The sequence below is a fragment of the Coloeus monedula genome (assembly GCF_965178545.1).
Source record: "Coloeus monedula genome assembly, chromosome: 2".
NCBI lineage: Eukaryota > Metazoa > Chordata > Aves > Passeriformes > Corvidae > Coloeus > Coloeus monedula.
The window spans coordinates 25,425,483-25,447,706 of record NC_138782.1 but is presented as its reverse complement, the minus strand read 5'-3'; the positions used below and the strand labels follow the sequence as shown (position 1 = coordinate 25,447,706).

At 43.6% G+C, this 22,224-nt stretch overlaps 1 protein-coding gene across 1 annotated transcript; it reads left to right on the top strand.

The window, feature by feature from the left end:
* Positions 1-205: 205 nt before the first annotated feature.
* DTL (denticleless E3 ubiquitin protein ligase homolog) lies at positions 206-20,469 on the top strand (the record flags this gene model as incomplete). Its single annotated transcript, XM_082276930.1, has 15 exons — positions 206-251; positions 390-515; positions 1,346-1,444; positions 1,774-1,835; positions 1,927-2,047; positions 2,522-2,587; positions 3,795-3,910; positions 4,592-4,665; positions 5,596-5,699; positions 6,644-6,748; positions 8,705-8,817; positions 12,327-12,416; positions 14,194-14,329; positions 18,062-18,924; positions 20,401-20,469. The coding sequence occupies 15 exons, from the start codon at positions 206-208 to the stop codon at positions 20,467-20,469; spliced, it is 2,190 nt and encodes a 729-aa protein (XP_082133056.1).
* Between the last annotated feature and the right edge of the window lie 1,755 nt (positions 20,470-22,224).

The following is a 22,224-nucleotide window of genomic DNA, read 5'->3' as shown; positions in this document are numbered from 1 at the left end:
TGACCCCGCCCGCCCGCCGCCACCGCGGGAACCGGCGGCGGGGGCGGCCTGGAGGCCCCGCCCCCCGCCCCCTCGCCGCCCAATCAGAGGAGGCGGGCGCGGCGCGGCGCGCTCGCCGCTGGCCAATGGGAGCGCGCGGCGCGCTTGGCGGGCCGGTGGTTTGGCGGGAGCTGGCGCGGCGCGCGCCGGCCGTGTCCCCGTGGCCATGCTGTGCCGCGCGCTGCTCCGCCGCGCCGCCGCCGCGCCCGCCCGTGAGTACCGCGCCTTCCCGCGGGTACCGCGCCTTCCCGCACACCCTCCCGGGCCCGGCCGTGCCCGGCCGCCTCGCCGCTCCTGGCCCCCGAGCCTGTGGCGTCTGGTGCGCTCACTGTCCGTCTGTCCCATTGTAGGTCCGTCCTCAGCGCTTCCCCTGCAGCATCTCTTGGAGAACTACCAGTGCAGCCAAGAAGATGACCACCTGTCTTACGGAGAAACGGGAATGCCGGTCCCTCCTTTCGGCTGCACCTTTTCTACAGGTAAAGTCATCTTCTGAAAGCCCTTTTGGGGGGCAGGGTATGGGCTCTGCTGTCAGCAGAGTTCCTTGTTTTAAAGTGAGCTGATAACAGTGTACTTGCTCCTGCACGTGATAAACATTGGCTTGTGGTGCTCCTAGATATACTGTTGGAAAGTATTCCCTCATAGAAGCAACTGGAAAGCATTTATTTTAATGTGCCTTTGTTTCGTCTGTGTCTGTTTCAAGGTATGTCCTCTTGGTGACAGCGTGAGGCTACATAGATGAAAGACTGGGCTTTGTTCAAAATATAGGAAAACTATAACAGGGTGGAGAACATTAGGTGGAAATCAGAGGTGGATGGATGTCACCAGGCAGTTAAACACAGCGTTTCCCCATGATGGGGGTAGGAGTAAGCAGTGAAGCTCCTGGATCTTTAGGGCAAAACTCTTTCATTCATTGTACTCTAGTTTTGGCGTGAGATTTTACTTTTCTCCAAGGTGGCTTCCTGCTCTTCCAACTTAGGTCGTGGAAAATGCTGGAAGCTGTAGATGATATTTACTATAGATATAGAAAATGGTAACTAGAGAACTATTATAGCTGGTCAGAGAGGCTCAAAAGTTGCTCCTGGAGCCATTTGATTGCTCATGTATGGTCGTTCCTGAGTGGAACATCCAGAAAAAATGCTTGCCAGTATTTCTGTATTTTAACATTTAGGTTGCCGTGTAAATGCTGTTTATTCCTCAGCCATATATTTGCTGCATTCCCTATTTAAAGCATCTGTGGCCTTTCACAAAGAGCATGGGCATGATTATGTATTAGCTACATAATATAATCCATTTCAATTTATTTCAGCCCCAAATTTGGAGCACGTACTGGCAGTTGCAAATGAAGAAGGGTTTGTTAGACTGTATGATACTGAAGCACAGACCACCAGCAAGCTTGTTTTTAAAGGTAAATGTTGTATAGAAGGTGATCTTCATTTGATGTGACAAGTATGGGATTCGCTGGAATCAAAGAGAGCTTTTTGCAAGTTCTTAAAACATAAATTACAATTTCAGTACTTAAATCCTTCCACATACTTAGCTGAGTCTTCTTTACAAAGCAGCAGCATGAATGTGCTCTTCAAACAGCAGTAGTAGATGAATTGTTCTGTGTTGGTTTTCATCCTAAGGCAAACTGTTGACAAGATTTCTGATTTCAGTGTCTGATGTCGTTTAGTCTTCTGCAAAATATCATTCTGTGATGCACTGAACTAATCTTGGCTTTTGTTTTCTTGTTAGAATGGCGGGCTCACTCAAATGCTGTATTTGACCTTGCCTGGGTGCCAGGGGAACACAGGATTGTAAGCAGTCTTTTGCCATCTAACTTTATTTTTAATGATTTGGCAACTGTGTACAGAAAATGACTAAAACTTTTTATTTTTCCCTCTGAAGGTCACTGCTTCAGGAGACCAGACAGCCAAGGTGTGGGATGTGAGAGCTGGCGAGCTTCTTGGCATATGCAAAGGTCACCAGTGTAGCCTCAAGTCAGTTGCTTTTTCTAGATTTGAGAAAGGTAAATGTTGATATTCCCCGTCGTCTGTTTTTTTCCTTCTTCTTTCCCCTTGGCAATGTACTTTAAGGGCTCATAAAGGGCTTTGGAAACTGACAGGTAGAAATAGCACAGGCTGACTGAGCAGTGACCCAGCCAGTAAAGCAAAACTGTCTTTATTGGAACTTGATGGTCCTGATCCTAAAATCTGCACATTTCTGATCTGGGGCAAAGATAAGATAAGATATCTACTTCCATACCTAAGTGTGTGAATATGCTTTTCATGAGCTGGTTTCTCTAGTGGGAGTAAGAAAAGAATAGCAGGAGTAAGGAAGCTAGTCAAAAAGCATGGCAAAACAATAGCCTGAGTTTTGTATTTCCAGGACTGGCATCCCAAGTGTTGGGACAGAAGGGCCAGAGATACATAGGTGGCATTGTACTGCATTCAGTTAATTAAATTAATGCTTTTGGAAACTAATAACACTCTTTTTCTCTCAGCTGTCTTCTGTACTGGAGGCAGAGATGGAAACATCATGGTTTGGGATACCAGGTGCAACAAGAAAGGTAAATAAACTTTCAGATATGTAACAAAAAAGCTTGGTGTCTCACATGAAAGTCCCGCTCAGATGGACTTGTTGGACTGACACTTTTGATTACAATATAGGCAGCAGAGGAGTCTCAGATAACTGTACTGCTTTAGTACTGTGAAAGGATGGAATGGGTATCTCTGCTATGCATAATACATTTTTCCACTTTACAGCAGTCCCAGATTTGCATCATGATACACAGGCTGGTTTGATAATTCCCTGTGTGTTGGCAAGGAGATGAGGGGGTACAGAGTGCATCCCTGTTACGGCAGCACAAAAGCAGATGAGATGGGAGAGATTGCTTAGGTCAGAGCCATCCAGAGGGGTGAAGAAAAGCTGGGAAGGTTCCTGCCAGAGTAGGAAGGAAGGCAGAAAGTGTAGAAAAAAAGGAGCTTGTGAGTGCTGGCAGCAATGAATATATTGTGGGAACACCTGCTATAAATACGGTGTGAGCTCATTCTGCTCCTCTTTCTGTTTCCTGGAGCTTTTCCTTCTCCAGCCCCTTCCCCTTAGCCTTTTCCCAGTTCCCTGCCCTACCACATCAATTTCTTTGCCTGAACATGTCTTGCTCTTCCATCTGTCCCAGATTTCCTGGCTTTTCCAAACAGGCAAGTGGAGGAAAAGAGTGACTCCACATAACTGAACTGGAAGGTGTAGGAAAAAAAAAAGTAGAAAAGTGCATCAATCTAGTAAAGGAGTACATTTCATAAAGTAACAGACAAAAGGCTAGACAGAAAATTATAAAATAGAGTGGAAAAGCACTGGAAACGTTCCAGTGAGCACAGTTCTGCTTGGTATGAGATGGGTTGAATGCTCCGGAGCAAGATGTAAGATGTGAAAAACAGACCAAGGGGTGATGATTGCCAAAAGTAGCCTGCCTAGATCAGTTTTACCTTCGTTGTCCATGCTGCACTGATCTCTGTAATTTTTTGCACCATGTTCTTTTCACTGGTTTTGTATTTAAGTAACAATTTTTTCTTTTCAGAATACAGTAATGACTTTAAAGGTTAGCCTCAGTGTCGCGGGTTCGGTTTGTAACCGGGCAGAAACACCAATTTAGTGTAGTGGTTTGGTCCAAAATACTTATTACCTTTTAGGACCAATTCCAAGCTGATGTCTGTTTTATTAAAGTGATAAAAAATTGCATGTAAACTACTAACTGAGATGTCTTTGATTTCTTTCAGATGGCTTCTACAGACAGGTGAATCAAATCAGTGGAGCACACAACGTGGCTGACAAGCAGACTCCTTCCAAACAGAAGAAGAAGAGGCAGAACCTGAGAGGACTTGCTCCCTTGGTGGTAGGTATCTGGGGAACAAACAAAATGTGTCTTCTGAGGACAGTGTTGTTCACAGAATTCTTCCTAAGTAAATATAGTGAGAAATATGTGGTTTGTATGTGGTAAATGCTTCCATTTATCTTTGCAGAGATAGGTTTTTTTGTCATGGTCATTTGCTGTGGCTAATTTTAGACATTGTTTAGTTGCCTAACAACCCATGCATCATAAAAGCCAACTTTGGGCAAGTGCTGTGTGAAAATACATCTTTTTTTTTTTGTTTTTTGTTTTCCCAGAGAGGAAAGGAGTGGCCAGCGTTCCATTTTTGAGGGGGGAGATATGAAGGGTTGTAATTTTTTTTTCCTGTCTTTTTTTACCCCCCTAATTTGACCAAACAAATTACTGCCTTACTGGAGTAAGACTTGATAATTTTTAATATATTAAACCTTGTGATGAATGCAGCTCTCTTATCTGTGACTTGAAAGGTGTAATCTCAAACTGCTGCCCAAACACTTATCTCTCAGTGGCAATTTCACTGGTGGGAGTGTTCAAAGGATTGTTGTGTCCTAAATGACATCTGGTGTTTCTAGGTTCTCCTGCCTGGCTAGAAGGAGGTTTTCCCTGCATTCACATGGCCTTGAAGTAAGCAGCAAGATCTTGCTGACCTTAAAAGAAAATAAAGTGCTTTTTTCTTTTCTTTTTAAGGATTTCCAGCAGAGTGTAACTGTGGTGCTGCTTCAGGACGAGCATACTCTGATCTCTGCAGGAGCTGTTGATGGGTAAGGAGGGAGGATGCCTGCTTTCCTGCCTATTCTGTGTGCTCAGTGGCGTAAAAAGATACAGACCTTTTTTCTCTAAGATCAATCAGTGGCCAACAAGGCTAGGGTTACTGCTAGGTGGAATCAACAGCTACGCTGTCAGCTTGCATTGGCTTTACTTCCTTGCTGGAGATTGCAGCACTGGACAAATTGTGCATATGTGGTAAATGCTCATTTTACTGTCTTAGCTATGGGGCAGAATGAGAGCAATTCTTATCTCTCTCTCTGTTCTCATGGACCTATGAGACCACACACAGACAGACTATTGTTAGACAGCCTTTTTGGATGTGGGTGGGTGGTCAGGGCCTGGATATGTGTAGGTGTGCTTGAGAAAACGTTGCTTTGAGTTACAAAAGATTCATTCTCTTAGGTGCCAGATCTCTTGCAGCATCTTGGAGCTCAAGCAAACTGTCTTATTGATTAGCATGGAAACGACCCTCTTGGACTCGATTCTTTAGCAGCTTCCATGTGGTCAGAGCCTTTCTGAGGCAGATAAGATTGACTCTCCTGCCTATGGTTCATGACAGAGACTTGCTCCCAAAGAGCAAGGGAAAAACTGGAAGACTTGATTTTTAAAACTGCAGACTAAAACTACTTGTCCTAAGTATAAAGGCATCCTTGTATTTCCTTTTACTAGTTGAAGGAAGTTGGCTTGTAGGCTCTTGTTCTGTCTTGTGTTAGTTACAGAAGGCAGTGCTGCCTCCTCACTCACGGCCAGCAGAGGAATTGTTCTGCTTTCAACACAGCTCTGCTCTGCTTCTCAGTTGTTGTCTCTTTAGCACTGAACACTCCTCAGTCATGAGCAACCTGACTTCCTGTGCTCCTAAAAGGCTTTAGCAGCATGGCAAGGGAAATTTGGAAGCTGAACACACTCATGCTTTTCTATTGCAGTGTGATCAAAGTGTGGGACTTGCGCAGGAACTACGCCGCCTTCCGTCAGGACCCGCTGCCCATCAGGTCTTTCTGCTACCCTGGAACCAGCACTCGCAAGCTTGGTAGGGCACTGGACATGGATCTTTTAGAGTGCAGAGTGAATTTAAGAAGTACTGCAAGTGACATTTCTTATCCTTATAGCCAATTGTTGATCACACTGGAAAACTCTGCACGGTATTTTGATAGCCAATACCAAATTTTCAAGTTGAAGAGCAAACATCCCCAACTTTTGTATCACTGCACCAATGACAAAAACTAGCTAAAGTTTCAGCAGTCCATTTTCTTAAACAGAGATGAGGAACAGTAGAGCTCTTGAGGAATTTAGCTAGTCATTTTGATACATGAGTAAAATTCAGATTGAACTTCCTTTGCATTATAGCTTGCAAAGACAACAGACTGGACGAGGGTTTTGTATTTTCGCCTCTTGAAGCTGTTATCAAAAACAGTACCACACTTGTTTGTGTTTCTCTGTCTTCTTTGTGCCTTTTATGCCTTACAATGCTCTGATACAACACAGTAATTCCTGATGACTTGTCTAATCAATGTGGTAATGGTCAGCATCAGTCCCAGGAACACGAGGGAAATCCTTGAGCAGGCATTTGTGAAATAATTTGCCTGCAGGGAAAGATTTTTCTTGAACCTGAATCACTAGAAAGTCAGAGGATGGTTTATTCTACAAAAGCATGGGGGTTTCTCTTTATTTTTGACCTCCACTTCTACTATTGGTTGTTCCTGTTATCTGTTTGAAACGATCAAATAAATCACTTGCCTGCTCTGAAGGTGCAATTCCTTTCTAAATACCACCCTGAATCCTCATGAGAAAATGTGGGTGTTATTCTAGAAACATTTCTTATTCAGCAAGTGCTCTGTCAAACATAGAAACTTTACCATGAAAATCTCATAGATGTTACAGACCCTTTCCAAATTTCCTTCTCTGGGCATTTCTTTGAGAACGTCTCTTTTCCAATTTTTTTTCCTTATTAAGAACTTCTCTCTTTGTCTGTAGGATATTCTAGCCTGGTTTTGGATTCCACTGGTGCTAATCTCTTTGCTAACTGCACTGATGATAGTATCTACATGTTCAATATGACAAGTTTAAGGACCACTCCAGGTAAGCATGATATCTGTGGAACTAGCTCCAAAAAACCAGATGTTACAGAGTGTAGAAAGGCAAGTTTGTCCCTCTGACATAGAGAGACAGGGACCAAGTTCTACACTTAAGAGGAGGCCTATTCAATGCTCTTATCTCTAAAGCTATGCAGGAGAGATCCATATTTTGTGTTAAGCCATCTACATGAAATTGATAGCACAAAAACTTTTATGAGTGCAGGTACTGGTTCACCCAGACAGACTGATGGTAGTTTGCACATTAGCTCTCTTTATCCAGTGAGGAATGGCTGCTATCCAGCCTGAAGCCAGTTTGAATCTTTTCCTTACTGGCAGTTACTGATTTGTCAGACTTCTAGCTATGAATCCATTAAAAGTGATCACCTGATAACTTCAGATATTTTAAGGTGTCTTTTAAATTTAACTTCTACCACAGTTTCTGGGAGAAAGGATCCCCAGCATATTAAGAAGTTTCAGCCTTTCAGATTCCTTCAACTCTGTGTCTGTGACCTTTACATGCAAAAGATGGCCCAGAGCCTTTGGTGCACGAAGCTGCTTTGTCATAGGCCAGTGGCCACTTCCCAGAAAGTGGCAAAACTTGTTAGATGCATTCCAGCCAGACACATAATTTATTTTCCATTGCCTTTTCTCAGTGTCTCAGTTAACTGAAGTTAAATGAACAATGTGTCCTTCTGTCTGCTCTTCAGGAAGGCAGTCTGGTGGGTGGGAATGCTTCCAGAGTGGAGGAGTGCTGCAAGTAGTAAATACTAATAGCTTGGTTGTTGAGGCCAACCCCGTGTGTCACCGCCGGCTGCTCTGTGGGAGTGGGCTGCCCGGCCTGTCCCCTCACAGGAGCAGGCTCTCGCCAGCGCAGCCCTCGGCCTCCTCATGGAGCTCTTGCCTCACATGTGCAGCCGAGGCGAGCAGTCTCCATGGCTCCAGCTGCATGGAACTCGTGTGCTGCGGCTCCTCGGAGCGCTCCCGCAGAGGGCAGCGCCTGCCCGCCCTTGTGCCGCTCTCACTGCGCCCTCACCGCTGCTGCAGCTGCTCTTATCCAGCGCTGAGGCAGCTTTAGTTCGTCAGGAAATCCTCCTGGAACAGCACTGGCTGCCTGGTTTGGGAAGGGATTCGCCGTCTGGTGGCCACTGCACTGGGAGAGCTGTGGGCAAAAAAAATCAAAGGGTGTTTTGGGGTCTCGCAACTCTTCAAAGGCCACTGAAGGCAGCCGCGTGTCCTGTGGGCTGTGGATTGTTTCCTTTGCGAGAGCCATTACGAAAACAGGGCTGGAGGAGAGGGTGCCAGCCCAGCCCGGGGCTACACTGGGCAACTTGTCCTTTGTGCCCCACGAGAGGACAGGACATGGTGCAGCCAAGCCCTCCAGATCCACACTCGGCTCCCGTGCCAGCTGAAGGCCCTTGTGGTTAGCGGGAATGTCAGCCATTTGGGGTGATGGTTTCAAGGCTTTAGCAAACACTACCGAGGCTTTAAATACAGGAGAGCCTGACTGACAAAATGCAAGTTTTGTTGATGAAATAAAGCTGCTGGCAGCTGGAACAAGGAGCAGCCAGTGCCTTTGTTGCCACCTGGGTGGAAGAAGGCCCTTGCTGTGGGACTGCCCTTGTTGATGTGGTGGCACTGAGGGAGGAAGAGACAAGGAACCTGAACCAGAGTAGGGGGGCAGCCCAGGTGATGGCTGAGCCTGCTTGTGTTATGGGTCAAGCTAGAGCTTTAATGAAAGTGCCGTTGCTTTGTTTGGGAAGCCTGAAGGGCTCCAGTTGAATAATAAAAACTTCCTGCTGCCAGAGCCCCAGAGCAAGGGAGCAGTGCAACCACTTTCTCCAAAGGATATGTGGCTAGGCAGGAAAAGCCTGTAAGATCAGCCCTCCTTGCACAACTGACTGCAGGGCTGTGCATTGAGTGGGGCTTTTATTTATCTTTTTATTTTGTTTTCTCTTCACAGTGGCTGTTTTCAGTGGACACCAGAATTCAACCTTTTACATTAAATCCAGCACCAGCCCAGATGACCAGTTCCTGGTCAGTGGCTCGAGTGACTGCAATGCATACATCTGGAAGGTGAGGCAATGGGGGGAGACCCAAGCATGCAGCTTGGAGTTGCTTTTGCCTTTCATGTTCACATAGAACCCTCCTTGCTTCCCAGTCCTACCCAAAGCAGCATGGGGTTACCTCCTGGCATGTTGTGCCTGGAGCGTGTATATTGCTGTCAAGGCTTCATGTAATTGTTTAATGTAAAACAGAGCTAACCTCCTGCCATTGGTACGTCTCTCATCGCTGCTGCTTGTTGCAAATGCTGTTCTTAATCTGGTTTTAATGGGCATTAAAATCCTCTTTCAGTCCTGTTGATTCAGGCTGCTATGACAAGTAGACAGTTCTCAGTTCATATTTAGCAGTGGAGCACATTAGCAGAAACCTGAAAGTTTAATTGTTTTAAAGGGCATTCTTTCCCTCCACCTCTCCCTTTTCCAGCTCCTGCCTCAGCCATAGCTTTTTCTCATGCCTAATTTACAGTAGTTAAAGCCTTTGTATTACAGCAAGGGCTCAGGCAGAGCCTTCAGCAAAATTCCAAAGCACTGTCTGACAGCTGAGAGGCTTCGTCACTTAACATTTTGCAGTGATGTGTAGGAAATGCAAATGTCACCAAGGTAATAGCAGGCACCTCAGAATAAGGCATGCTTTGAGGTCTGTTCTCCGTGTTCCCCAAATGGGAACAGAGTAGAGTTACTGAAGTAGAATAGACAGAAACCACAGGTGACTGCCTTTTTCAGGTTTGGGATAATTTTTAGGGAATGTTGACTTGTGTATCCATTTCACAACGAATTTGAAAGTAAAATGCAGACCTCTCAGAGGAGAGGGTCAGCCTGCTGAGGTTGTGGTTTGAGTATGTAGCCTCTTAAATTTGGAGAACACTTGTAAGCAGCTGGGTTGCTCACTCAGTAGAGGCAGGAGTGTGGTAGCGTGACTACTGTGCCAAGTGGTGTAATTTTAACCTTCCTCGTGTTCCATGCAAGTTCAGCAAAAATGGCTGTGTGAACTTGAGTTGCACACTCTGTGTTCATGTGTTTTGATACTTTCTTGGAACACAGGCTGGGACTCAGTTGAGAGTATTTGAGGATGTCATTATATCTCAAAATTTAAGCATTTAGGCACATTTAAAATGTATTAATGTACAGAAGGCTTGTGTTGCTATCGCATATGAGTGACAGATCATATTGCATATTTATAAAATAAATCATCAGACAATTACTTTTATTTTAATCCCATGGTCATATTAGAAAGTGGGACTTCAATGAATTTGTCTCTTCCAAGATCTGTCATATTCAGAGGCTTCTTAGTTTAAATGCTGGCAGATTTGACTCTGAAACATATATATCTTTTCATGGCATGAAGACTTACTATACTGTGAAAAAGAAAGTGGTTAGATGTTGTGTGAGCAGTTAACAGGTAACATTCTAAAGACCTTAATGAAGAGCTCTTTCTGTAGCTAGAGAGGAATGAAAGGCAGAGGAAGACCTTTTCCGTTTAGATGATTTCTTTGAGAAACGTTAGCATCAGTGCTAAGTTTGTGTTTGGGTGAGGATAGAAGTTATTGCTGACAAGGATGCTGTTTGAGTCTGTTTTCATATGTAAGTCACTTCCAGGCAATGAACGCTTCCTTTATTGTGTTGGGTTTGGTTTTTTTTTTTTTTAATTAGAAGTTTATTAATTAATGAAATCTCACTCTTGAACAACTGTAAGATTATAAAAGCTGAAGGGCAGAGAGGTTTTTCTCCACGAAGATGGTACCTGGGGTGCCTTCCTGGCAATAAAAAAGTACTGTTTGTAGGCATGTACTTCCATTGTTCTTTCAATCCTTTGATGTGGATCACTCCCAGGAAACCGTATCACGTTATGCTTTGGTCTGTCCCAGCCCTGGAATGTACGTGCTTCTGTGCCATAGGGTGCACAAAACCATGGACACCATTCTATGCTGCCTCTTGAAGATGGATGTAACAGCTGTGAGGAGAGCAACTAAAAAAAGTCTCATTTCCTAGGTTTCTCTTTTTAACCTTTCCACAATAGGCCTCACTTCCCCAACAATATCCTGCCAATTCAGGCACAAAAAGCAGCCTGTGCCGTGGCTGATCCTGACTTAACATGCACAGACTGGCCGACAGTCTTTTGCCAAACACAGTGGACACAGCCATAACTCTGCACTCTTCTTCCCTTCACAGTAATGTGAATTGGGTGTAGTTGATTTAATTTACACTGCTATAGTGTAAAACCACCGTGTCCTAGAAAGAGTAATTCCCTTCTGCTGCTTTCCTTCCAGCAATCAGTGGCTACTGGACCACTGTTGTGTCTGTTATGAGTGTATAATAGCAAGACTGCTGTTAATTGTAAGGCAAGGTGTTCTCTGCACCAAGATCTGTTGTTTATTCTCTAAATAGGGATTTAGTTTCCATGGCATTGCATGTTTTGGCAGTGAAGGGAATGCTCTGACCAAAGCATTTAGTGGATATTTAATCAAGTGATTGCCTCTATCATGCCATGGGAAAAAAAAAGCGTTCTGTTAAGATGAACCTGTTTGTATCAGAACAACTGAAGTTCTGAAGCTGGATATTCAGCTGCAGTTTTGCAGGCTGTTGTAGATGATGATCCACAAGAGAAAAATATGTGTAAATCAGAAGCCTTTCCCAAAGTCTTCCATCTTTGAAACCTATGTGTAATGTCTACTCCTTTTCCCACATAGTAAAGGATCTGTTCATTCCATTAGTCATTTATGCAAATCCCCTTGATAATGTCACATCAATGATGGTGACTCACAGCTCCAGAAAGGATTGCCTGCTGAAAGCAAGCAAAGCTTGGACAGAATCTGTGTGTGTGTGTTTTCTTCTTTGGGCCACTTAATTCTGGCTTCAGCTCTGTCTGTCACTTACAAGAGCTGGAGTCGAAGATGAGTATCAATACTGTAGAACAGGAGAAAGATGTCTATGAAGAGTGTGAGAGAAATGGAGATCAGTTGAATGAATGTGGGTGATTTAGAGAGCTTTTTTATGGACTCTTAAGAGGGTGTCTGGTCCAGCTGATTGGTTGGAGGAGGAACAGGCACTTGGCAGTTGCACAAATGCCAGTCCTGAAGCCAGTGAAGGTTCATCTATGGGATTTTGTTGGCAATGGTTTCGGTTTTTTAATAAAACCATTGACTTTTGATTGGGACATTGGTAAAATGGCAGCAGAAACTATTTACCTAACCTGATGCAAAATATGAGCCTCCCAAAATTTAAGCATCTTACCTGGAACAGGTAGAGGTACTTTAAATGCTTGTGTCATGTTTTGGGCTGACAACTCAGGAGTCAGAATTCCCATGTGTAGCAGGAATTGAACAAGTGTTTCCACGAACTGCTGCTTAGGGCTTCCTCAGTTGTTGCCTCATGATGACAGCCTGAGAGCATTTGATTTATGCATTTCATACAAGAAAGATGGGAAGTATGCTTCCCAGGTGGGCTATGGGGTCTTTTCTTAGAGATGTATATTAGGCTGTGTGCCTTCTGACTGTTTGCTTGTTTTTCTGTGGAATTTTTAAGGTTTCTGAGCCCAGCCTTCCTCCACGGATACTCCTTGGTCACTCTCAAGAAGTTACCTCCATTGCTTGGTGTCCTTCAGACTTCACTAAGGTTTGTTTTCTGTCTTTACTGTGAAACAATAGATGTGGTGTGACAACATTTGCTTTTCAAAATGGCAGCAGCATTTGTTGTTTTGGGAGGAAATTTTTAGCCAATTACTTCTAAAAATGTTCATTTAGGGGACAGTAATCTGACTGTGTCGTATTAGCACAATGTATCAGAACCTTTTTATTACTTTCAGATGATTTAGGCTGAGAAGTCCTAAGAAATTGCAAATCAGCAAAGACTTCTCCTGATAAGATCTTGATACTACCTATAAGAGACAAAACAGTGAAATAATTTAATCAGGGCTTTCATAAGCCAAAGGCTTGTTTTGTTGTTCCATACTCACATCTTCCTTTCCCCTGACCATTGATACACCTGCTAGTCTTGTACAGAGTGGCAAGAAGTTTTGAACGCCTTTTAAAAACCATATGGACCCTTTTCAGAAAACATTGTGACCTCTTTTCAAAATCTGAGCTGTTTTTATGACAAAAAGAGCCTCCAGTGATACTGGGTCAGTAATTACGCACCAGGTATCACTATAAGGAAAACAACTGAAGTAGGAAGTTTGTTCAAATGTTTGGCCTAGCTCAAAACTAGAAATAACCCTGAAAAAGCCTGAACAGCGTCCTAAGAGTTTCTTCCACCCCACAATATTAAAGAGGTCAGCTGCTTTTCCTGGCTTGCAAGGCAGCACCAGGGCTTCAGAAAAGCATTACAGTGTAGGAGGTTGGGAGTCCTGCAGGCAAACATGAGGAATTGTTCTAGTTTCGTAAGAGGCACAATATGAGAACTGGCATTTCAGATAAAACCTGTGATCTAGAGGTAGTCCAGCATCCTGATCGTGATGTGTTGGAAATGCAGACCAATTCAGCCTTTCAAACTGTTACTGACACAGGGAAGAAATAGTCAGCCATTGTTCAGATGCCAAAGTATGAAGGAAAATGGAAAATGTGGTGCTAAGACAGGTCAGGAACCTGCTTGGTGTGATTTGAGAGGTAAGGTTGCTTTCTGTAGGGACAGCATTGGTGTGAAAAGGGTCAGAGTAGAGACACTTTCCCATTCAGATTGCTGTGAACTTTCACCCCAGCATTTCTTTTTTCTTTCTACTGATTCCCTGTTGAGTCATCAGCTAATCTGCCTGAACAGGGCCATAAAATGTGGGCTAGATGGTTGCTGCTCCTTCAGTTGGTATTCCAGAGATCCTTTTGGAGCACGTGATGCTGTGGCAGGGCTCTAGACCAGTGTTCCTGGCAGAGTTGGGTTCTCTGCCAGATACTGCTGACATCTGACTCTGAAGAGATAGCACAGCTCATGCAACAGCCTTCCAATGTCACCTTCTCGGTGTGTTGCAAATGCTTGTCCCCAAGCAGAAGATGACCTCAGCAACAGAGGCAGATCAAGATACAGGTGCAAAAAGGAGCATGGCTGCTTTTGTCTACCAAGGGATTGAAATCTCAAAATGTGCCATGACCCTTGCTGAGCAGACTAGTGTCTCTTAACACAGCCATGTGACACAAATGGTTGGTGGTGACTGAGATTTCTATAGCAGAAAGACATGGATGCAGCAGCCTTGCCTGCTTTAAAGCAAATACTGCTGCCTGGTACAGTAATGAAACAGAGTTGGGTTCCTTTCATTGTTTAGTGGTCAGTCTTGTTACCCCTTCAGCCAAGCTTCACCATCATTCATAGTGGCATGCTGTGTTGGGTGTAGCTGCTCCAGTTCACTCACCCAGTGATCCGTAGGATGTGCCCTGGTTACTCTAACACACAAATTTATACTTAGATTGCCACGTGCTCTGATGACAACGCTGTGAGGATTTGGCGCTTACGACGTTGTCCTGAGGAGGAGAAATCAGTACCCAGAAAAGCCAACTTGGTGGGCTGGGTCACTCAAAAGAAACCAGAAGAACATGGAGCAGGTGAGGCCCCTGAGCTATTTTGCTCTGCAACATGGCTGCTGAATTTTGTCTTTTCTCTGTACCAGCAAAAGCCTTTGGCTTGTCTTATTAACCTTCTGGGGTTTTTCTCATATTGGGCAATAACTCATATAGCCAGACAAGCACTTCTACTTGTAAATATGTCTGCCATCAACAGGACAGGCTGGCTGAAATAGCTTACAAGTATTGGCAAAGTCTGTATGGCCAGACTGCAAAGCAAATATTCATTGACACAGCTTGTTGGGCAGCCAGATCTTCAGTGGGGTTCAGCAGGGTTTGATAATTGAACAGCCAAAGGAGATGTCACCGTAGCAAAAACTCACACTTTTTCTTTCTTTATATCAAATAATAACTGAGAGCAATAAGATCATGTGCTTTTTCCAGTTTGCTGGAAAGGGCTGGCAACACATACACAGCCTTGGAACTCTGAACTGTTTGTTTCTGCCCATAGTTGAATCATGGACAAATTTCTCAGGTGCAGTTATCAGTATTGTGTCTCCCTCTTTGTCTTTAGTCAGTGGTACTGACCATATACAGCCAAATGCTCTGTAGTGAAAGTACTTTGAAAAAAACATGTAGACAGTCGTGATGATTATAATGTCCCAGAATTATTCATGTGTTAAGTCTGGTGAACAAATGCTGTACCTTTCTACAAAGCCTGGGCACTCAGACAAGCTGAGCAGCATGCTCTGAGCTAGCAAGCAGATGTGGGCTCTGTAGAGAAGGTAGTCACTAAGCAGGTAGTACCCTCGACCAGAACAAAGGAACCCCAATCATAGTACTACTTCTAATTTGTCTGAAAACTGCATTTTGTTGCAGTAGAGTAGGTGAAAGAAGAACTGCCCTCCCCCCAAAGTGAAGTAAGATGAGCTTCTCTGCAGAGTAGCTCTGGAACTAAGAATACAATAGCTTCCCAGCAGCTGCTGCTGTGACTTCCTGCATTCCACCTATCTTTTCAAGCCACCCTCCAAATGAATTTCATCTTGGCTAACGCAAATAAAGGCTGAAGGTCTCCAAATCCCACTAATGGGATAGCATTACCTCTAACCTTTCGCCAGTGAGTAACAAGTCTAGCAGGAAGTTTGCAGGACAATAGGAGGGAGAGTGCCAGGTCCACTCCATAGCTGGTAATTGTTTTGCGTGTGCACACGCTCTTCCTCAGAGAGGGCTCAAAAATCCCTTACGTGTTTCAGAAAAACAGAAGTTAGGCATAGGTCTAGACCAGAAACGTGAAATCTAAAGTATCTTATACACTGAAACTTTACAAGTCAGGTTTGGCAATAATACCAGAAAAAATACTTATTTCTCCTTGCTCTTGCTGCATTAAAGCAACACAGGAGGGAAGAGGAAGTACACAGACACTGCAAACACAACAGCAGGCTTCCTGCTGACCTTGGCTCTTGAGCACAAAACACGTGCTGTTAGAATATAGGAGTTATCTGCAGAGACTGATTCAGAGCTGGCAAACAGAGTACTATTTCAGACCTGCTGGGATGAACCTAGTAGTTCCCCAGCCATTTCTGTGGAGCAAATTGTGAGATTGAGATATTGATTGTTGACCTATATCATCAAGTGTAGCAAGCAGAGTTTCCTTTGGCAATTACTTTTGTGGTTTCTTTAAGTTCTACTACTTTCACTGTGGTTTTGTATAACCAAATTTCTGGAGCAGGCCTGTGTGTGGACAATTTGTGATTCTTAAATCTGGAGAATGATAATACCATTCTGGAAGATTTGTGGCAGAGAAGGTAGGAAACATCCAAAATAACCTGCTTCGGTGGGATGCAGGTTGACTGCAGGTATTTGCAGTATTGTATTACATGCAATGACAGCATAAATGGAAACAGCTTGAATCTGGCTTAGTAGAAGCCTGAAAAATACATGAAGCCTTAGAAAAAAAAGCCTGATCTTCCTATTCTTTATCTCAAATTTGTGTTTGCTTCTTGTCATGACACTCATCCAGTTCCCAGGATAACTTTTTTTCCATTGTCCAGTGTGTCCACAGCACAACTTTCAGACTGGTTTGGGATTCAGAGTGTTCATACCCAACTAGTCTTGCAATATTTCTGCTGAATGAATTTGTAATGGTCATTATGGATCAAGAATTGCTGAGGTTGCTACTTTCTTCTCCCTCTAGGAGCTCAGATTTTCGAGTGCAACTAATTTCCCAGCTGAGTTATTAGTGTCTTGTATGTGCTCATTAAACTAAAGATTAGGAGAAGAAATCTTGGCAGTTACGTTCTCGTAGTCCACATTGAAGCAAGTTTTTATGGACTAGCATATTTTATCAGGAAAGGAGCCTTTAACTCTGTTTTGTGTGTTGAAGTTATTTGTAGTGGGATCCTTTAATATGGGGTCCTATTCAATTTTGTTCTGATGCAGCAGTACGTGTATTTTGGATACTAGATAGATAATACAGTGAAAGGAAGGATCAGAAGAGGCTTAGTATGGTACATAACCAGGCATGTAGGTGCTCACTCAATATGTTGTTTGTGAGACAGCCCAGCATAGTGAAGAAGATGGCAGGTTATTCACACTAGACTTCTCACTGTTCTAATGAAGTGCTAGTGCTGAGAGCGGGGAGTTTGGATTAAAGCCCTGGTATACACCAAATGTTTAGTGCTCTTGTGCACAGGGTAACTTAAGGCACTACCTTATTTAATTGCATCAGCCTGAGTTAGGTGAATGAGAAAACAGGCATCTTACAAACCCACTAATGTTCTCTGTTGGAGGGGGCTGGAAATTAAAAAAAAAATTAAAAATAAAAGAACCCTGTCTAATATTGCTGCAGACCAAGATCTTTGCTATGTATGATTCCCACAGTTGTTAGTGAGGTCCTCAGGCCCATACTTATGACTGCTGTTTCCTGGGTGTTCAGAACTTCTTTTTTACAAGCAGAGGCATTTATATCTTGGCTCAAAAGCCACTGTGAAATACCTGTTTGAGAATCATTTGTTTTAAAGGAGTAACTTACTACAATGACAGATTTTATTTCCTTTGGAATATAAGTCCTTGTTCAGGAGGGGAAGAATTTCTCAAACTTCCCTGGGTGTGTTAAATAACTACTGTCTCAATTCTGATGCAGCATTGCAGAAAGTCCTCCAGCAAAAAAGATGAGAGAATGAAAATATGTCTTTCACTGTTCTCACACTTTAAAAAAATCTTTAAAATATGCAGCTAGTAATACCTGACTAGGAGCATTATTCACATGGTGGGGCATCACAGTGTAAGGCTTCCTTGGAACTGTAATTAGCTGTGGGACCTGCTTACAGTACCTTTGTCCCTCAGCTCGGTTATGCAACTGTTAAAGATGCAGGGCAGGTGGGGATCAGCCTTTTTCCCAGGAAGCTCTCTGGACTGAACCAATGCAAAGCTCCAGCAAGGCTGGATAAACTTGGAAGATTCTGGATTTGTTTTGTCTGTTCGTTTTGGCTGTAGCTCATGTAAGAGAGCTTATTACTGAAGGGATAGATGGCAGACATTACTCCAATGTACTGTATTATACTTTATCGGTATGATACAGGATTTTATGAAGGACTATGTACTAGTTTAACTAAAATCAGAGGGATTTATACAACTTCTTAGTTCAAAAGGGTTGGTCTGAGGCACATGGTCAGCAATGATTCCTCTCCTGGTTGGAAGGGGTGTTTTTAAAAGGACTGTCCTTAGTCTGCTGTTCTGTGTTCCTCATCAGACTACTTATTTCTCCCCTCTTAGGGCGACCAGCCAGCCCACAGAGCACTCCTGCCAAGGCCTTGACAGTGGGCAGCATGTGCATTTCCTCACCACGGCCCGCTGCCTGTGCTCCCACTTACTCTGGAGACCTTCCGCTGCCAACCAACACTCCGACGGTCGCTGTCAAAACCCCGACCACCACAGCCTCCACCCCAGCCAAGCCCCCTGGAGCCAGCCCGTGTGCCTCTCCCAAACTGATCCCTTCCTCCAAAATGTCCATCAAACATTGGGTTACAAGGACTCCGTGCTCTTCTCCTCCAGAAGTGGAGAAAAAGGCTCCTTCTCCTAGAAAAGCCCTGGCAGAAGTCCCCCAGGGTCTCCTGGAAGCTGCTTGCCCTCCCAAAGTCCCACACTCACAGTTTGAAAAGCGTGCCAAGAGAAGGCTTGACTGCAGCAAGGAGGGTGATGCGGGGCAGAAGTGTCTGCAGGCCTGTAGCTGTGTCACTGAGCTGGACCATGCAGCTAAGAAATCCAAGCTGAATTTATGTCACTTGGTTCCAGACCAAAAAGCTTCTGATGAAGACTCTCTCAGCCTGGCTGACTTGGCTAACAACCATGAAAGCTCCAGCCACAGCCCAAAAGAGCCTTCCCTTTCTGGAAGCCATATTAATCCATCAGGCATTCAAACTTCCCCCCAGCTTTTCAGATCTCCACATGGGAAAGACACTGAGGTAGTAGATAAAGAGAACAGTTCTCCTGAAAGAAAAAATTGGTTGTCTGCTCTGGGAGAGAAGCTACGGACTGGCAGAGCTGGCAGCCAGAGCACATCAAACAGCCCCCTGTCATCCTGCAGTCCTGGTGCCAAAAGACAAGAGTCTGTGGCAGTGGCCACTTCGCCAAAAACTGTAAGTAGGGCAGCCAACAACATTGTCATAAAAGAAGTTATCGTTAGCTGCCTCTCTCCCCTTGTTTGTTCTCTCCTGCTCAGACACAAAGAACTACCTGATCCCTTAGACTATGGACAAAAGGGATGATTTCTGGCCTAATAAGCCAGATACATTAATGCTTTTATCTACTAATCCCCTCCACCCAGGAACAGAATTTTTATGATGTGTCCTTCATTTTCAAGGGACTTAAGGCACGGAGGAGCTCAGAGATCTTTGCGGCTCCCAGCTGGATGTTTGAAGGATGTAGCCGTCATCTTAAATACAGCTGTACTCTGAGAGGCACAATAATGCCAACAGCTTTCCTGGCAGATCTCCTGTTTATGTGTTCACCATCACATCTGCCTGTTTATGTTACTGGAAAGCTACTTAAGCACTGGAAGAAAGAGCTAAATTCTCTGCCAGCTCAGGTAGCAAAAGAATTTGTTACCCACATTAAAACTGTGGGGCATTAAATAATGCCTTCAGTTCCTTCAGTGGAAAACTCAGAAAACAAGAGCTGTGCAAGAGTCAGAGTGCAGGCTACCTACATCATCCTACTTTTGGTGTACAGGAAGCCTGGCACAGAGCTCATCCTAGGATCTGAAATGAAAGTTAAGCTTATAAAGCAGCTGAAAATGTTGGCCTGAGGGTTTAACTAGGAAATTACAATTACATTTTTTAAAACAAACCAAACTTGTCTCTGAAACTGGACTCCCAGTGTCTTTGCCTGAGTCTTATTTCAGTAAATGTTAGGTAAATTTTCAATCATCAAATTTTAGTTGTACTCTCAATTGAATGTCTGATGCAAGAAGTTGTTGCCATCATAGAGGCTTCTTTCATTTACCTGTTTTCATCGCTTCCAACACTTCTATCAGATATGATGTGGGCAAGCCATCACTCCTTAAGTTATTCATAGCAGCTGTACTCTTCATGTCATGGCTGTACCAAGAAATCATGGCTATAGGAAACCTACAGCTACTTGTGACTACTTGTGCTTCATGCTGTACGTGTTTAAACACAAGACAGAGAGATTTGCCCTGGAGAGAGATTACTATAGAACAATTATCTTTTCTGCCCAGTATGCTCTGGTTCAGATTTTGGGATGCTCCTGTGTTGTTCTCACAGCCTGAGGAGATGCCAGGAATATCCAACAGCATTCCTTGATTTTACTGTATCTCGGAAATCTGCAGCTCTCTTACCTGCTGTGGGGAAGCTGAAACTGCAGCTGGAGTGCATTTCTCATGGCAGTGGGACAACCCGAGGATTTAGACAGCATCTCCTGTAGGTACTAAGCCTCCTATCTGTGAGACAGATAAAGAGCCTTTCATTTACTCTCTTAGTTGGGAAGACGAGCAAACTGGAACGATGATGGAGGGGAGACTTTGAGACTCCTGCAGCATATGAACTGTTAACCTAGAAGTGTTTCATGTTGGTTTTGGTTTTATTTCTTGCTAGGCTGCAGCCACTTCCGTTTCCATGAGGAAGATCTGCACATACTTCCACAGGAAGCCACAGAGTGACTGAAGCAGCGTGCAGTGGTTGCACCTGAGGGGTGTTGACACCGAGGTATCAGGACCAGACCTAACAATGCCAACAACGATGCACCAGGATTACACAATTTGTTGTCGGAACTTGACAGACTTGAGGTTTTAGTCTTCCTGTTTTTAAAGTTGTTATCAGTTGAAGTCAGCTGAGTGTGTAAAATATACACAATACTTACTCATGGTCTCTTTCTGACTTAGGGTATGTATTTTCTTATAAACAAGGTGGTTTTTACGTGGCAACTGTTCTAGTCCAAAGACAGCAACAGCTCTGCTGTGTATTGTTGACAGGCACATATAGCTTGTTAGTTTATGTTACTAATCTGCTGTTCAAACTGCCTCTACTTAAGAGTAGTGTGTAAATCATTACACTCTCCTGAATGTGTGTACAGAAACTTACTGGAGGAACAGCTGAGCCTCTTCATGCCAATGGCATTTCTGCAGTTACTCCTCTAGCATGCAATGACTGCCTGCTTCCGGCAGGGAAGTTAGCAATGTGTTAATTAAATATAAAAAGGTTTTTAATACCCCATGTCCATCTGATGGTGACTATGATGTAAGAAGAGACCAAGTATAATCAAGTACGTAATGCCTGTACTCCCCTTGCCATCCCCTTTCTTCTCCACTCTGGAAACTACTGTACTTATCTACTTAGCTGCCTCTTGAACCATCAGCACTACAGCTCTTGAGACCAAAAGTTTACCACTTCTATGAAATAAAATACTGGCGAGGTGTGTTAGAAGAATTACTTTGGTCTATCCTAAATAGGCATCCCCTAGCAGCCCATTGCCAGTCAGCTCTTACAGGTTCAGCCTGTAGCAAAGGCATTAGTAACTGCTTATAACATACCTGCATAACACTTTTATAATACAGTAGTTACAAAATGATACCTTATAAACTGGGAGAGAGGCAACTGACATTTTAGAAAGCACTTGAGAGCGTTTACGTATTAATTTTAAACGCCTTGCCATTGTAAGTCATCCCTGGTGCTGATAGAACATGGTCACTGAAATGAGATCACTGTCCTGCTAGCTAATGACACTAATTTCTCAGCCAAGCTTTCCCCAGGATCTTCTAGTAGAAGTAGGATCTTCTGTTAGAAGAGCCTCATCTTAGGTTAGAGCATTTACTCTATTCTCTGGTGTAATAGTTCCTGTGAACTTCAAAACCAAACCCTCTGAATCCCTAGTAAGTTTTTCTACTGCAGAAGAATTGAGGTATTTGAAGGGGATAGGATCCCACTAACTTATGTTTTCTATCCTAAATTTTAACACCTACTTCAGAGTAACATTGGAAAGCAAGGTAGCCGAAAGAGATTAGAAGGAAACATGCTGGTCTGTATTTTATGTGGTAGATTGTATTTTGCAAGGAAATAAATTACTTGAGATAAAATGGCTTTTGTGAAAGGTCTGTTACAGCTACAAAGCAAAAGTAGATATGTAGTGTGCTTTTTAAAAAAAGAGTAGTTACTATCATGTTGCATCTTTTAGCAGAAGCACTCGGGTACGAATAGGGGCCAGAGCAGCTTTCTCTTGTTTACTGAATTACAGGCCATCATCCTATGAAAGTCAATGTAGTGCTTCAGGCATATTTTTATAATTCTTCTTAAAAAAAAGTGATTTTTAGAAAGTGATTATCTGAATAGATCTAGTACCTTAGGCAAAACAGGAATCTAAAAAAACCTGCTTGTTTAATTTTAACCTACTTCTGGATATTGAAGTAGATGGAAGTAGTAGAA